Below are 16,937 nucleotides of genomic sequence, written 5' to 3'. Positions count from 1 at the left end.
GGGTCGATCCTTTGTAGTCACTTGAGAATCTTTCCAATGACTTCAGTGGGTTTTGGATCAGGCCAATAGATGAAATGCTAGGAGAGGTGACACAGACAACACAAACAAGGCAACATAGTAATAAATTCTCAATCCACCCTGTGGGAAAGTATCTGGAACTTTGTAAGTCAGTTTTACATTTCTAAGTCTATACCTACAGTTGGAGTTGAGAGTGTGATTCCCGACTCAAAGAGATATACTCACGATAGCTCTCATCGAGCTATGCATTAGACACAGTCTAGCTGCAGCAGCATGAGAAGTGGGATGGGCTAGCCACCCCAAGTATGTGCATAGGTTCTCAGATGGTACATGCTCTGGGCAGGTAGCCCCTCCCACAGCTCATGCTGCCGCAGTTACATTCTAATTTTCGCATGCTAGCTCCTTGAGAGCTCGTGCACATATGTCTTCTTGAGTCGGAAATCAACCGCTCAGCTCAACCTGTAGACATACCCTATAATGCAGTGTTTCTGCACAGTAGAGCTGATGACCCAAACTTCCTTGTTAAGTGATTGATAGGAGAGGGGTTGGCCTATCAGTTCTTTGCAACCAGCTAATTATACTGTAAATCAGGAAGATGCTGTCACGTGTGAACAAAAAGTTGTTTCAGGCGCTTTTGTCCTTCTATTTAAATGAGGTGCTCCTTTAAAATTAGGTGAAACAGTCGTGTCGTTAACTTGCCATCAGGGACATACAAAAGAACAAAATGCTGAAATGAGGCCCATAAAGATGTTGAACAGTTTTATGACTTGGATGCTGCATTTTGTATTTCGGATTTGTTTAATAATCTGACATGAGTGACTAAAAATGTGTATGATGGAGAAAAGAGCATTGGGAGCTAAACTCATTGTTTTATCAGATTGTTTGTATTGCTCTTCCACCATTTGATGCTGTGACACATATGTTCAGCTTGCAAACATGCAAAGAGATTGTGTACAGGCCTGGATCCTGCCCTCTGCTTTGAAGGGACACCGGGGTTGTGGAGAGGAAGGATGCAAAAAGCTTCTTTTACACTCACAAGCCGCAAGAGTAGGATCCCAGCATAACATCTGGCTAGCTCACTGGTCTGCAAACAACAGCTCCAACAATCACATCAAATACTGCTATGTAAATTTAAGGCATTGCTTCCCAGAGAAAAAATATGCATACCCGGGCAGAAAGAAACTTAATTATCTGATGTATATTATTTAGCCTAAATGAATAACTGATAAAATATATAAAATCATTGTTGGTAGTAACAGTAGAATTACAGTACTGCATAAGGATCCCAACTGAGATCAGGGAGCCAATGTAGTAGACCCTGTCCAAACATAAAATAAGAGACATTCTCTGCCCTGAAGAACTTGCAGTCTAGACAAGACAAACATAGGGTTAAGGAGGAAGGAATATAACATACAAGCAGAGTGAAGAGTGATGATCAGCAAACATCTTGTTAGTTCCAAGTTTTGGGTTTGGTTTGGTTGTTTTTTGTTTGTTTGCAAACATTTTAATAAAAGATCCATCTATTAGATCTCAACTGGTCATGTCCTAATCTGTGAGAGGTTTCCTGAAGGAAGGAATAATAGAATGTAAGTATTTGCTGGGCCAAAGCCTAGAAGCAGCTGTATACATCGAAGGATGCAATCCTGTTTCACAGGTACCCATAGTGCCACCATGTGGTACTAATATTCATGTATGGCAATAGGTCATTGGGAATCAAGTATGCATGAGTCCCCCTAATAACTTGAATTATTTTTTTAAAAGCGGCTTAGTGATTATTACTGTATTTTTAAAGAATGAAACTTCACAAAGATTATCTGTCAGTTAAAGAGACTCCAGATGCAAAAGATACCATAAAGTGAAAGGTTTCAGAGTAAGAGCTGTATTAGTCTGTATTCGCAAAAAGAAAAGTGAAAGTAAAGAGTTACTGTAGTTTGGAGGAATTAATTTCATTCATGCAGGTTTTTAAAGGTATCACCGTCCCACCTACATGACAATTTGATCTGATGTGATTTAATGTTTCAGTAGGGCATCATTTGATTCAATATGGTGTCATTTTAATGCAACGATATCATACTGCCGCCGTGAAGACATTTTTATACAATAATTTGGCACGCTATAATGACATCTGGTTACAACGGCCTCGTGTTAAGAGAGCTCTGTTGTCAAAATAACGTTTTGTTGCAATATGGTGATGTTTTGGAACAGCAGTGTCACTTGTTACTGTTACACTGTGATATGTCCTTTTGACGTTTTTATTTATTTATTTATTTTGGATGCAATTTGGTTTAATGCCATATGGTTAAATTCTCTTGCTACACATGTTGTAGCGCTTTACTTGCCAGGTCCCGCTTTTCACCAACTAGTGGACAAGTGCATTTTTCAAGTTGTGCAGTAACACCTTAACTCAGAAAGTTCATATGGAGACAGTTATGTCCTGATGTCATGATATTTTTAAGGCACCTGGGTTACATTTTGATACAGGAGCACTGCACCCTGATAGCAGCAAAGCGATGTGATGTTCCTTTGGCTTGATCTAATGACTGGGAATCACGATGCACTGCCTTGTATTGCAAGGACACCACTACAGGCCATTTCGATACAATCTCCACGGCAACACAATCCAAGCTGTAGCTGCAGCACAGATCAAAGTCTTTTCCTCACTGTATTTTCCAGTGAATGCACCGGATGAAGTGAGCTGTAGCTCATGAAAGCTTATGCTCAAATAAATTGGTTAGTCTCTAAGGTGCCACTAGTCCTCCTTTTCTTTTTGCAAAGTAACAATGACACACGTTGTCCAGCTGTGCCCGCTAACCAAAGCCCGTGGTGCGCCCCGAGAGCTCCACTTGGCCACTCAAGACGCTATGGCTTGGCTCAGCGAATATGCAAACGATAAATAAATAAAAGGAGAGCATTACATGGTGTGGGGGTATCACACCATCCCATGAGGGTGAGGGGATCACGCATCACCGTGACGCAACGTGTTGCTATGACGGCATTACATTACACTGTGGTCGCGTGATGCTGTGACCGCATCGCGTCGCCCTGCAATGTGTTGCCATGACAACACCACATCATCCTGGGGACTGCGAGGGACCCGTAGCTGACATGGGCCCTGGCGGAAAGGGACCTTCTGGCCTTGACCTAGCCGGAAGTGACGATTTTCTCCTCCCGGACCCACGGTGGTGGAGCCATAGGCACCCCTCAGCCGCAGAGCATGCCGGGTAGCGCCGCGTTCCGACCCATGCGCAGCGCAGAGCATGCTGGGAAGCGCCTCGCCGCCGCGGTGCATGCCGGGCAAAGATGGATTCCTACGGGCTCTTCCGGAAGCTGGGGGCTGGTGCCAGGTTCGATCTGAAGCGCTTCAGCCAGGACGCCCAGCGCTTCAAGGTACCGCCCGGTCCCGGTCCTCGCTGCGAGCCGGCGCCTGCTTCCGCCCGCCCTGGGGCCGGGTCTCGTGGTTCTGGCCCCTCTCCCCACCCCCCGGCTCTCGCGTGATAAGCCGGTTCTGGCTCCTTGATCGATCTCCCGGTCCCTGGTTCTGGCCCAGTCTCCGGGGCCGGGTCTCTAGCTGGGTGCCCAGGCCTGGCCCCTGGTGTTGCTAGTTGGCCGGTCCTGATGCCTGCCCGGTTCTGTCTCTGACCCTGATGGTTCCCCCGCCCAGATTCTGGTTCTGGCCCCCCGCCCTTGGTGGATGATCAGGCCCCAGGATCCCTTCCTCGGTTCCTGGTTCCGGCCCGCTTTGGTGTTTGTTAGAATAGTCCGAGCAAAGCACTTTTCGTTGATACTGGAGCAGTTCATTCAATCGGTTGAGTTCTTTCTTTCTTTTTAAATTTCAGGTGGTAAAAGTGAGAGACACTGAATTTGACCCTCCAGAGAGTCTTGACTTTTTTGGAAGCAAAGATACAAAGCTTCCAAGTATTTCTGAAAATGGCCTGGGAACAAATGGCTCCAAGAAATCCAAAGCTAAAATACAGCAATGTGAATCGCACATGGATGAGAAAGTAGATGACTCCGAAGAGAGGCTTAATGCAGGGACTGCAAGGAAGAGAAAACAAGACACAGGGAACTTTGAAGGGAAGAAAAGGAAGAGAAAGACCCAAGGTAGTGAGATTTTTCTCTTCTGTACAAGAGAGTGTGCTTCAATTGCTTAAGTAACAGAAACAGAACTTGAGTAACAAATCTGAGAAATCGGACTTGTATGAACAAGTGTAGGAATCACCAAGCAAAATAGATTTCGAACACTAATAAATTGTGTTATAACAAATGCCATGAAACGCTTGTGAAGGAATACAAGCTCTAAAAGACTAGTAATTGATTTTTGTCATTGTCTTAAATATCTGCTCCGCAAAGGTAATTTTCCTAAGGTTTGTTGTTTTAAAAACAAGAGTTTTCTTAATTCCTTGCTTTCTGCGTTAAATTTCTCACTAAAATTAATTTAAAAATGAGTTGCTCACTGATGTCTTTGTATTTTAGTAATACTGAACTCTGATCCTGCTATCCAGATAATCCCACTCTCTCTGTTTTTAAAAAAAGAAAAGAGAGAGAGGTGCTAGGATGCTGCAGAAGTCTTCCATCCAAATTAGCTTACTGCTGAAGAAGTCTCTCGAAGCCTGATCTCCAACAATTTTGTTCCAGTATAACTGTGTTGGTTTTGGGAATGGATGCAATTATGCTGGAATAAAAGTGCTTTATATGGGTTTAGTTTATTCCCTTCCCTGGCCTTAATTGGTCTATAATTTATTTTATGCTAAAAATCTGTGGAAGTTACCGGCTATGTTCTTGGCCGAAGAGGCTGGAGAGATTTTTTTTGGCTGGCTGAGTTCAGGGCTAATGAAATAATCTTGACAGAATGCAGAACTAAGGCCCTGGTGTCTGATTCTGCAACCATTGGAGTCAATGGGAACATTACCACTGACTTCATTGGTCTTAAGATCAAGCTCCTAATGTCAATTCCTCCTACTACATTATTCTTTGACTTGATTTTTTTTTTTTTTAATAATGCACATTCATTGAAACTTTTAGAACCTGTTTCAGTCCGTTCTGATGTGGAAAATGATGGGATATTGTGGATGTCCTCTTTGGAAACAAAGATTGAAGATACAAGAGAAAAGGGGGAAAAGAAACCCACTGCAGAGAAACTGGAACAACTCAGACAGCAAAAGGTGAGGCTTGCTTATTTGAATGTAACTAAAAATAGTTGTGTGCTCACTTGTATGAGCATGTCATCTGGAAGCTGCAGTCATTTGCTGTGTCTTCTTTTGCGATAAAGTCAGTATAGTGTGACAAAGGAATTGGAAAATTGATCCAAATTTGTGTATCTTACTAGTGTCACAAAAAGGAACTTAATCTAGGGTAAGTTAATAACTAGCTATGATTCTATACAAACACTTGTTGAAGTGCTTAAGTTAATGCACGTAAATAGTGGACTACAGTAGAACCTCAGAGTTATGAACCCCTTGGGAATGGAGATTGTTCGTAACTCTGAAATGTTCCTAACTCTGAACAAAATGTTTTGCTTGTTCTTTCAAAAGTTTACAACTGAACATCGACATAATACAGCTTTGAAACTCTACTATGCAGAAGAAAAATGCTTTCCTTTTATTTTTTTTAGTAGTTAACATTTAACACACTACTGTATTTGCCTTTTTTTGGGGGGGGGGGTGTATCTGCTGCTGCCTGATTGTGTACTTCCTGTTTCAAATGAGGTGTCTGGTTGACTGGTCAGTTCTACTGTATTCCTTTGTGTAAATTTAAGCACATGAATAAGTCTTTGCAGGATCAGCGTCTTTATCTGTAGTATAGCGGATGTTAATGGAGAAACCTAAATGCTGACAGTAAAGCTGTAAAGGTTGTGACTGTTCTGTAATTTTCTTCTAGGAAATGGTTTTTTAAAGCATTAAGTTTGAAAACTATTTAGAGCATTTATGGGTTTTTTGGGGGAGGCATGCTGGTGTGGTTGTTAAGAGTACAGGAATGGGAATCGGAAGACTTGGGTCCTACTTTCAGTTCTGACTCGAACAAGTTCCCACAGAGAGAGCTGAAGTCACATTTTCACATCTGTAAAATACTACCTTCGTAAAGGTCTTATGAGGCTTAATCAATTTATCTGAAAATGCATTATTGAAGAATAAAGTGGCTGCTGCTATTTTCTGACACGTTGCATAATTTTTACATTTTGCTTTCTAGATAAACCATTTCAGAAATAAACACAAGATTAGTATCCAAGGAACAGATCTCCCTGAGCCAATTGCCACATTTGAGCAGCTTCAAGCAGAATATAAAATCCAGCCTAAAATAATGCAGAATATTCAAGCTGCTGGCTTCCAGGTCCCTACGCCAATTCAGATGCAAGCCATTCCAGTCATGCTTCATGTAAGTCTCCTTGTCTTACACGTTGATAGACAATGAGATGGTATAACTCGGACAGAGTTCCCATTGGGGACATAAAAATGTTATTTTAAAATAGATTAAACATAGTACTGTAGTTCATCCTCAGATCTTGTGATGATATAACTAGTGGAAACATCTTATAATTTAACTTCCTCAAATTCAGTATTTTCTATTGCTAGGAAAGCAGTTTAAATATAACCTCAACTTGCAGTAGGTGCAATATGGCTGAGGTAACACAGTGTGAGAACCTTAACTTCTGCATTTCCTGATTTTTTTGTGGGGGGGGGTCCTAATATGTAACCCTAACATTTGTGTTAATGCCGCTTTTTGCATTTAATAAAAAACACTAAATGTAAATGTTCAGCTTTCTCTTGTTTTATATTCATAGGGTCGGGAACTTCTGGCTTCAGCTCCCACTGGATCAGGAAAGACTTTGGCTTTTAGCATTCCTATTTTAGCACATCTGAAACAACCTATGAATAAAGGATTTAGAGCTCTGATCATATCGCCTACCCGAGAACTTGCTAGTCAGGTAGGGGTTTTTTTTAAGTTGTCATAAAATAATTTTGCACTGCATTTGTAAGTACTCCCATTATTCTGATTCCGAAAAACAGAAGCTTGATGGACCTGTTTTTCTTTCCTACCTTCAGACTTTATCTGATAAAATTCAAGTGTATATGAAAGAATGTTTAAAGAAATGTCTGTCTTCTGTGACTACTACACTTTGGGATATTATGAAATCTAAAGACGTGGTTGGAACAGGAGACTGGGACTCAAGGCTCCTGGATCTTGTTTTAAAATTCCATTACAACTTTTAACACTTATGATCCAGCAGATGAGCACAGGAGATGTTAGTGCTACCTTATTTTCTGTATTTGAGGTAAAAACATCCTTTTAAGTCTTAATCTTAACTCAAGAATCAATTTCTTCTTTGTTTGTGGAGTTCCATTTCACATCAATGGGATTTTTGTATATGTAGTGAGAGCAGCCAGTAAGAGACAAACTGTGGCATGCAGACCTGTGGGGAGAATTTTGTGCAAGTGAATAATTCATGTTGGAAGCCTGAGTTTTGTGATTTCAAAAATACTTCAATTTAAAAGTTGTTGGTTTTTTTTTTTTTAACCCTGAAATCTGAGTGGTTTTTGAAGCTGTGTATGCCTTACGCTCTGTGTAGGTTTGTTTGTTTGTTCCAAAAGATACCCCACTATGTATTGTTGTATATTTCAGACCCACCGAGAGCTAGTAAAGCTGTCTGAGGGGTCTGGATTCAGAATACATATGATCCATAAAGCAGTTGAAGCAACCAAGAAGTTTGGGCCCAAATCATCGCAGAAATTTGGTAATCATTCTAATGACTGCATCGGGATTCTCTGAAGTCTTTGAAACCTAGAGCACAAGTTTTAAGTGATGTATGATTTAAATGGGTCAGTAAGTGCCATCCAAGTCCTGTAGTCACTTGCTTCTGTGAATACAATATCCTTGGAATCAAGACGTTAAAAGAGGTGGAGGAGAAATAGCTCCAGAAATTGAAAAGGGGAGAGCTACCTCTGCTGTACAAAACAAATGCCACATGAATACTGGAAAAGCAACTTGGGGTGGTGAGGAGAAAACAAGCACTCTGATAACTGACTGATCTCTGTCATTCGGTTGTTGGAATACAGGCATGTAGCTAAGTTTGGTTATGGAAAGCAGAGTGGCAACCACTTCAGTGCTTTGTGGTGGCTTATTAATGCAGAATCATTGGGCTCTGCCATCGGAATCTTATCCACTACACGTTGTAAACTATATCTACTTAACAAGACTTAGCTTTTTTATAACTTTGGATGTTAACAAATTCTCACAACACCCTTATATTTAAAGTAAATAAATAAAAATGAATAGCTGCATTTTTACAGATGGGATAATCAGAAACATGGGGAGATTAAGTGACTTGCCCAAGGCCTCTCAGCAAATCAGTGTCAGGTCAGGGATTAGTGCTCTTGGGTCCAAGGTCTGTGCTCAGATCATTAGATCATGCTGCATATCTGTTTCAACACGCTTTTTTCCCTCCTGCTTCTCTTTATCATTGTTTTGCTTTTCCTATAGATATACTAGTGACTACTCCAAACAGACTCATTTATTTGCTGAAACAAGATCCTCCAGGCATAGACTTGACAAGGTATGAAGTGGGGTTTTTTTAAGTTTGTTTTTGCTAGTGACTTTCTTCCTGTCAGAATCTCTGAACACGTACTATATCTATGCATGCACAAAATTTAAACCTATTGTGTCCTTTCAGGACTTATATTTTAATCCCATATAAGGTGCTACTATTGAACAAAAAATCTTGTTTTTCCTAGAGTTGAATGGTTGGTGGTTGATGAGTCAGACAAACTATTTGAAGATGGGAAGTCGGGGTTCAGAGACCAGTTAGCCTCCATCTTCCTGGCATGCACGTCCCATGTAGTCAAAAGAGCCTTGTTCAGTGCAACCTTTGCATTCGATGTAGAGCAATGGTGCAAACTCAACCTGGACAATGTCATTTTGGTATCTGTTGGAGCAAGGTAAGCGTGCAGGTATTGACTAGGTCTTCTATTCCTCAGCTGTTCACTTACTGTCACAGTTTCAGCCATCTCAACAATCAGATCTGCGGGGCAGGATTATGGGTCCTTTTTATGCAACAGGGGAAGGTACTGTTCTGCTTTGAGTATTTATTTGCTGAGAGCAGGGAGCATTACCTTGAGGAGGAGGAGGGAGAAATTACTGCAAGATGTGAAGTATTTCTTTTTTCAGTAGTAAACTTCTTATGCCTGTAAGACACTAACAATGGCTTATTTCTGTGTGATTTGATTTTTTGTTTCAGAAACTCTGCAGCGGAGACAGTAGATCAAGAGCTCTTGTTTGTTGGCTCAGAGACAGGAAAACTACTGGCAATGAGAGACCTTATTAAAAAGGTAGTTATGCCTGACTGAGCATCCTCCTCCTTGCTTCATTAACTTACTAACTCCGCTGCAGTGCAAAATGCACTGCATTGAAAAAAGAGCGAGTGTACCTGCCTATGAAAACGAGAAGGCCTTCTGTATATTTTGGTCTCAGTTTTTTAACCCATACTCAAATAGAGACAGAATTTGTACAGTTCATTATAAATTAAATTTTACTTGAAAATGTATTTTTATTGTTGTTTGTAGTCATGGAGCTGCTCAGTTCTTTCTTCTAGATTGAAAAATAGATTGTTGCTTTCTATGAGGCAAATTTAGTCCCCATCCCAAAGCCCAAGTATAACTTGTCTAAATCAGAATCTGCTTAATACAGGCCTCAGGAGAGTTTTGTCAGTCAAAAATCACCATCTGAACTGTAAACTATGCAGGCTGATTAAATCCATGGCAGCACAGTACTGAAGTTGAACTGAGATGGGAAAAGGACTTGTAAGCAGAAACCTTGAGAGCCTTACACAAGCTTGTTCTCTTGCAGGGATTCACTCCTCCTGTCCTTGTTTTTGTGCAGTCCATTGAAAGGGCTAAAGAGCTCTTCCATGAACTCATTTATGAAGGAATCAATGTGGATGTCATCCATGCAGACAAAACACAGCAACAGGTAGGAGTCCGTAAATATAGTCGTCTTGTACAGAAACTGTTCAGAAAGCAGATTGTACGTGCTGTCGTGTAAGAACTAGAACATCCACCTGCGGTAGTTAAGTGTGACAAGTGGTCTTGTGTCATGACTGTGGGTTCTTTTGTTTGGAAGGAAGGTGGGAATTGGACTTACTGTTTAGTATAATGTTGGCAGATATCCATACACAAACCCTCTTCCATTCTCAAGCTGCTAATTAGGAGGTTACTTACACAATTTGTGTTTCACCAGAGAGAGAACGTAGTACACAGTTTCAGAGCTGGGAAGATTTGGGTGCTTATCTGCACAGCCTTGCTAGCACGAGGGATTGACTTCAAAGGAGTGAATATGGTCATTAACTATGACTTCCCAACCAGTGCCGTGGAATACATCCACAGGATAGGTGAGTACGTGTTCTTTGACAAAGCAGGATGTGTGGACTCGTTCTCTGTCTGTGTTAGCTTTTGAATGGAGAGTATTGTCTGGTGTTTAGAGTACAAATCTTGGCATCAAGCCTCCTGGATTACCCCAACTCTGACACTGACTTTGCCACATCATTTAATCTACTTCATACCTCCATCCATCTGTAAAACTGGGTTTCTCGCCTACCTCCCTGAGGTTTTATGATCCTTAATTCTTGTTTGTAAAGTGTTTTTATATCCTTCGTAGTTGCAACTTATTACTCTTAATCATGAACTACATGGCTAAGTGCCAATATATGACTTAGTAGTTTTCAAACTGCACTTGGTGATAGTTAAGGAGGAAGAATTACTTCATTAAGCTGCTGGAAAGTATTAAAGTAAAAACTCTTAACGTTATTGCATGATTGGTCTTTGACAGGTCGTACTGGAAGAGCAGGACACACAGGAAAAGCAGTTACTTTTTTTACTGAAGATGATAAACCTTTATTACGAAGGTAAATTGGGAAATGTGACAGTGATGCTCCTTAAGTTTCACTCCCACGTTGCGGGATTCTTTCTCAGAACAAACAATTACCACATGGTTGTGCGTTTTGGTATCAAATTCCTCACCCTGGCATAACATTTTCATACTTTTGTATCCACCCCAAAGTATGTAAAACTAAAGTGTGAAGTTTCAGTTCTCAGCTTTCCATATTTGGAACTGCAAGGTGATCTGTCGTCAAATTACCCTTTAGTGTGGGACCTCTACGCGTTTTGTGAATGCACTGATAGAGAATTCAGTGTCCTCTCACTTGTTACATTCAAACCCAATAATGGCAATACAAGGGACTGACATATTAACAACACCGTTTATAAGCATACAGTGAAATATCAGGGCTCATTAGTGGAATTGATGAACGTGTGACTATTTAATAGCAGTAAGGCCAATGCAATTGACCTGCTCTGCTACATAGCTGTGGGTGCTATTTTTTGGTCCTCCTAGGTCTTTTGCCTTGCACTATCAAACAAAACTGTTGATAGTTTTTTCAAAAAGCTTCTGCATTCTGCAGTGGTTTTGAAACTACAGTCCTAGTCTCATCCCTCAGCCTACTGATGCTTGTGAATTAAGTCTTTGGCAAAACTTTCCTTTTTGGCTTCTCATTACTCCGATCACTTACCTACCATAGTTACTATACTAATGGGATTTTAGTTTCAGTTCATTACAAGCCAGTGAACTTGAGTGTTTGTTTTCTTCCAGATCATTTGATGGTTACTATTTTCTCTTTCTGCTTCAAACTTCCCTGGCTCATTTCTTTTCATTGCAGATGAGAAGTAACCCAGCTATAGTTGTTCTGCATTAAATAACTATATATCTACTCAGGAATTCAGAACTTTATTTGATATTTTCCCTCCCTCTCTTCCAGTGTAGCCAACGTTATCCAGCAGGCTGGCTGTCCCGTGCCAGACTATATAAAAACCTTCCACAAACTGCAAAGGTAAGGTGGCTTTGTGATTTGTGTGACATTTGAGATTAGGAGAGTTGCAAGCAATCTGCTAGATATTACTCTTTGTGCAGGTGCTTCCAACTTTTCTTCATACTTATTGTCAGAATTAATATTCTACATTTTTATGAAGGGTAGTTAAAATGGGGGTGGGGGTGGCAAGGGGTGAAGTTTGATGTTGGCCTCTTGTTTGTAGCCCCAGGTGCATTAAACAGATGTGAGCAAAACACATTAGTAAACATAATTAAATTACATGTTGTGTGGATAAAAGAAGGACAAGAGAGACTTCCAAAACTTAAGTTCAAACTACTAAAGAAGTTAACAAATCAAATACAGATATTTTCATTTTTAGTCTGAATGTTTATATTGGACAGTTGTTACCTGAGGACAGAGAGAAACAAAACAAGGAATGTTTTGCTGTAAGGGAATATGATTCTAGTTTTTCTTCCTTCTGATTAGTTTACACGTTTATAATTGGGCAAATCTATAGCTGCACTTTTGGGAATAAAAATAGCTGTGACCAGAGTTTCTTTTTTAAGAAAGCACTCTCCTTAAATTCTATAAAAACAATTATCCCCTTTGAAGCCTCAGGCTTCTAAGAATCTACTCCTAGCATCCCTGGACCTGCAGTGAGCTTTGCATAGGTGGCGCTCATTGCAGGATCAGAGCCCTAATGAGGGTAAAATCCTGGAGGACTGCCAGCCTCTAACACTGCCCAACTGCTAAGAGTGTTTCTGGAAGTTTGTAGAAATTTCCAGAGTGTTTTGTAAAAAAACACTACTTGTATCTTTTTCATAGGCCTGACCACTTTTAACACAAAGCTAGAAATCTGTTTATATATACCATCTTTCACATGTGTTTCAGCAATGCATAATATTTTTAAAACCTATTTAAAATAAAGATGGGCTTACTTGTCCAGATGGAAGCAGCCACGCTGGGATAAGGACAAAGAAGGGGAAACTCCAAAAGAGAGAGCTGGCTGAATTGTTAAATCCTTGGAATAAACCAACTGTACAAAATTTGCATTAGTTGTTGGTAGTTATTTTTTGGAGGATCTGAAGGTATTGTATGTACCTAGTATGTTTATTTCAAATGTTGAGCTGGCCTTTAATGGAGCCTTAATCTTATTTTCCTAAATGCCATATTCAGCAAACAAAAGAAGAAGCTGATTAAGAAACCATTGGAAAGGGAGCACATTCGTACCACTCCTCAGTACTTATTAGAAAAAGCCAAGAAAAAAAAGTAAGTGGTTTCTTTCAAAAGGGCCTGAGGAATAATCTTTTTTTATTTACCTACAGGGAGAGAGTGAACTTCAGATTTTAAAAAAAGAGAAAATTGTATGTAAATTTACTGTTTACATGGATAGCTCAATTGACCCTCTAGAGACATTATCCACAAGATAGGTCCAGCGATGGCACCAGCGGTGCAAGTGTCCCCATGTTGCCCGTCAGTGTGTTTCATACCTGAACTGGATGGATCACCACTGGTCCAATCTCAGTAGCCAATTCAGTCCTTGACCTCTCTGCTGAGACTGCTAGTAAGGGTGCCAGTTTATGGTGGTGACTCTTAGTGCAAACATCTGTTCATCGGGAACCAGATTGAGGCCAATAATTCCTTTTACATGCCACCAAACAACTATCGGATGGTAGCAATTCAGCTCATTATGAAGCTGGGTTGAATTTGAACCTGTGACCTTGAAGTACAGCTCTCCAGACAAACTGTCAATCATCCAAGCCAATCCATTCCCCTTCCTGGAAGTTTTTAAAAAATATGAAATTTTAACAGAAATAACAAACCTGTAGTCACAGTTCACAGTGGCTTAACCTCTGCAGTCAAGAAGACCTAGAATCTCTCTCTCTCTCTGGGTAAGTGGAACAGATTTCCTGGGGCTTGGGCTTGACTGGCAGAGACACGCATCTCAGGGTGACATAAGATGAAGAGAAAGTATTACTTATTTGAAGAGGTAAAAGAAGGTTGCTGAATGGTACGCTGGATTACTACAAATGCTGAATGTTTAAATGATGGTGGTATAAACTCACCCCCTATTTTAGGACCAAGTGAAAGCTGGTTTACTCGTCTAATTTGAGTCCATGTTTGTGTACATGGGGATCTGGCAGAGTTGACTATCTTTGGCCATAAAGGCCTTGTACTGCATTAGAGATAAAAACTTCTGAAGATTGTTGCTGTTAGATGCTTGTTTTATGTTAAGTGCACTGAATGTTAAAGTCCGCGATGTAGGTAGGCAAAAAGACATCTGTAATGGGAGGCTAATGAGTGGTTCAGATATGTGGTTCATCTTTCAAGCATAAATATGCTGGGATGCCTTAATCTCTAATTTGTTGTTATTTCTCTTAGGAAAATTATCCAGAAAAATATTAAGGAAAAGAAACCCAAGGAGGCAAAAAAATGACTCTCAATTACAGACTGGTCCAGAAAGTTGACTACATTGTATAAATGATGCTGCCACCTGACAAACTGAGTTTGAAACTACCGCCTATCCAAATCATAGACATGGAAAATGTAGGATGGCAGCAGAGGATTGGGGAAAAAGACTGTGATCACTCATTGCCAATATTTCTTCCCTTTTTTATATATATATTTAGTGTTAACACAAGAAAATTCTTAATGGAACACTGGTGAAGGAAGTCCATCAGAGTACTTCTTATAGAAGTGCAAGAGCATGCTCCTGTAATGAAATACCCCAAGCATCTGAGCAATCACTCACAAATAGCATCTACTTGGGTTACAAGTGTTATGTGGTTCATTATCGTTTCTTGATAACACTGTTTATTCTAGACTGAGGTATAAAACCACCCTTCGAATATTTTCTGAAGTTATGGCTAAGGGGGTCAGATATGTAAGATCAGAGCACATAAGCTTTATTATTGTGCTGGGTAAGGATAGCTGTTGAAGATTTCCTTAAGCACATTGCTTCCGTTAATTTCACGTACAGGATAGACTTTAAAGACCCAGTCTTACAACTATATTGACTCCATATAAATCAATTTGAAATAAGAAAGGGACAGGGAAGCATATTAAACAATTGTAAAAACACCACTGAAGCTTTATTGTAGGGGTAATCTTTAAACCTCAAAATCGAATAAACAAGATCTTCAGAAGGAGAGTTCTAAGACAAAGATTCCTCAGTCTGTTCATGTATCTTTGCAGAATAAGTATGCAGACATTGTTCCGTTGATTTGTTGCATAAGAAAAGGAACACACCCCACATTTTATTCTGCTCTCTCTTCATTTGTTAAACCCACTTTGTTCATATGCTGTTTCCTTACCACATAGTTCTAATTGTGTGGTAGTGGTTGGTTCTTCACAAGGATAATCCTTTCACATGTGACTGTCCTTGTTGTTGGATACGTCTGCTGCAATACACTCTCACTAAGAGTTCCACCTCCTCGAGGCTTTGTCACCGTTAATCCATTTTGTAAATGGATCCCAGCCATGCATAAATTATCTACTGTAGGCTACTGCTGAGCTGATCTGTTCTGTTCTGTTGAAATCTGTAGCCATTTTCTAAGATACAAGTTTTGTAAAGTAAGACAAAATAAAAACTGATCAACAGTCACTTCAGATTCCTGCTTATTTCCAAGTTAGGCTCAGATTGCATTACTTTTCACACGTCTATTGTATGATGTCTGTAAAACAATACATTTAATGGGGATTATGTAGAAATTGGTGTCTTGTTCTGAAATCTAATCTGTCTGAATGCAGATGTGCATCTATCATCTAAAAGATTTCCCCAGTTCAATAATTTCAAGTCCCTACTAAAAGTAGGACCTTTTTAGAGGACCTTACAGCTCTCAAAAATACCAACAGATGCCAGTTGGAGGAAAAAAATATAATGGGAAGTGTTTGGCAATCTTAAATAGAAGGGTTACCACTACTTCCCCATAATAACATTACTAAATTGTAACTGTCAGTGTCCCCAGTTGCTGTGGTGCATGATATAGGATAGCAGTAACAGGAGGAAACCTATTAGCTCGTGGACCTGGGTAAAATTCCTAGTTAATGTCATGGGATCATTAATGTCCACGCATTCCAGCCAGCATTTTATTTTTTTTTAAGGATTTATTTGCAAAAGAGAGTGAACTGCAGTTTAGCTATTGTAGCAGGAAAGAGGCCCGAGTTAGATATGAATATGTGGTTTCTGAAAGTCTAGGAGTACACCCAGCACTAGACCACTGAGCAACTTAAGCAGCTGTGTATCCTATAGTTTGTACAATTATGTTAAACATCGCTAGTTTATGCCATAATTTTTTTATGGTCTTTATACCTGGCAGATGGCAAATAGGAACAGTCTGGAATATTCATGCTTCCTAATAAGTCTGGGCAGGCTTCTTGCTGATCTCATGGAGAGAGATGAGCTACTGCTGCACAGTTGCATGAGTAGCCAGCAGCTCACACTTCACCTAATCACAGAGTGCTGAAGTTAAAACAGTTCCGTACTTTTAGTCAAACACAACTCAAGTGTAAAGATACAGTAATATTCCTGCTGCACTCTGAAAATGGGATGAGTAGCAAATTGGCTTGAACATATACCAAATCAACTAGCTTATCAAGCATTTGTACGGTGTACTGTATAACGACTACTGCTTTCCCTGGTACTGGGAGAGGACAGTGGCAATACTGGGAGATGCAGGGTTCCACCATCAGGACCAGTGCATGTATTGTAGCCCATACACGGCTGCTCCTCTGCAAAGTAGCAGCATGCATCCTCAGCTAGAAGATGCTGCACAAACGGTCAGGAAATTGATGGAAATGGGGGCTGTGGGGTAGCTGGACTCTGTTCCTAGGCTCCTAATCCTGTCACTTTCTGCAGTGGAAAAAGACTCCTGCTTTTTTCTTTCTTCAGGCTGTTCCCCAGAGCATCAAGCATCCAGGGGACAGCTGCTAGCCTGATGCAGCTAATGGGATATAAAAATGACAATTATACTGGCTATTACTGTAGATCTACTTTTTCCAGATCAGAACTAAGGGAGAGAGATGTAGTCTCGTGCATAAAAGGAATGGGTTTCTTTAATCACTGTTG

General features: G+C 40.3%; 1 protein-coding gene across 1 annotated transcript; it reads left to right on the top strand.

Moving 5' to 3' along the window:
- Positions 1-3,226: 3,226 nt before the first annotated feature.
- On the top strand, positions 3,227-15,482 carry DDX52 (DExD-box helicase 52). The gene is made up of 15 exons (XM_074974560.1): positions 3,227-3,405; positions 3,855-4,119; positions 5,041-5,180; positions 6,205-6,390; positions 6,797-6,940; positions 7,636-7,747; positions 8,494-8,566; positions 8,745-8,948; positions 9,248-9,338; positions 9,856-9,978; positions 10,246-10,396; positions 10,834-10,909; positions 11,819-11,890; positions 13,046-13,138; positions 14,252-15,482. Exons 1-15 carry the CDS (start codon positions 3,319-3,321, stop codon positions 14,304-14,306), a joined length of 1,872 nt encoding a protein of 623 aa, XP_074830661.1. The 5' UTR covers positions 3,227-3,318; the 3' UTR covers positions 14,307-15,482.
- The last annotated feature ends 1,455 nt before the right edge of the window (positions 15,483-16,937 follow it).

The sequence above is a fragment of the Natator depressus genome, chromosome 17, assembly GCF_965152275.1.
Source record: "Natator depressus isolate rNatDep1 chromosome 17, rNatDep2.hap1, whole genome shotgun sequence".
NCBI lineage: Eukaryota > Metazoa > Chordata > Testudines > Cheloniidae > Natator > Natator depressus.
This window is presented reverse-complemented; position numbering and strand designations above follow the sequence as displayed.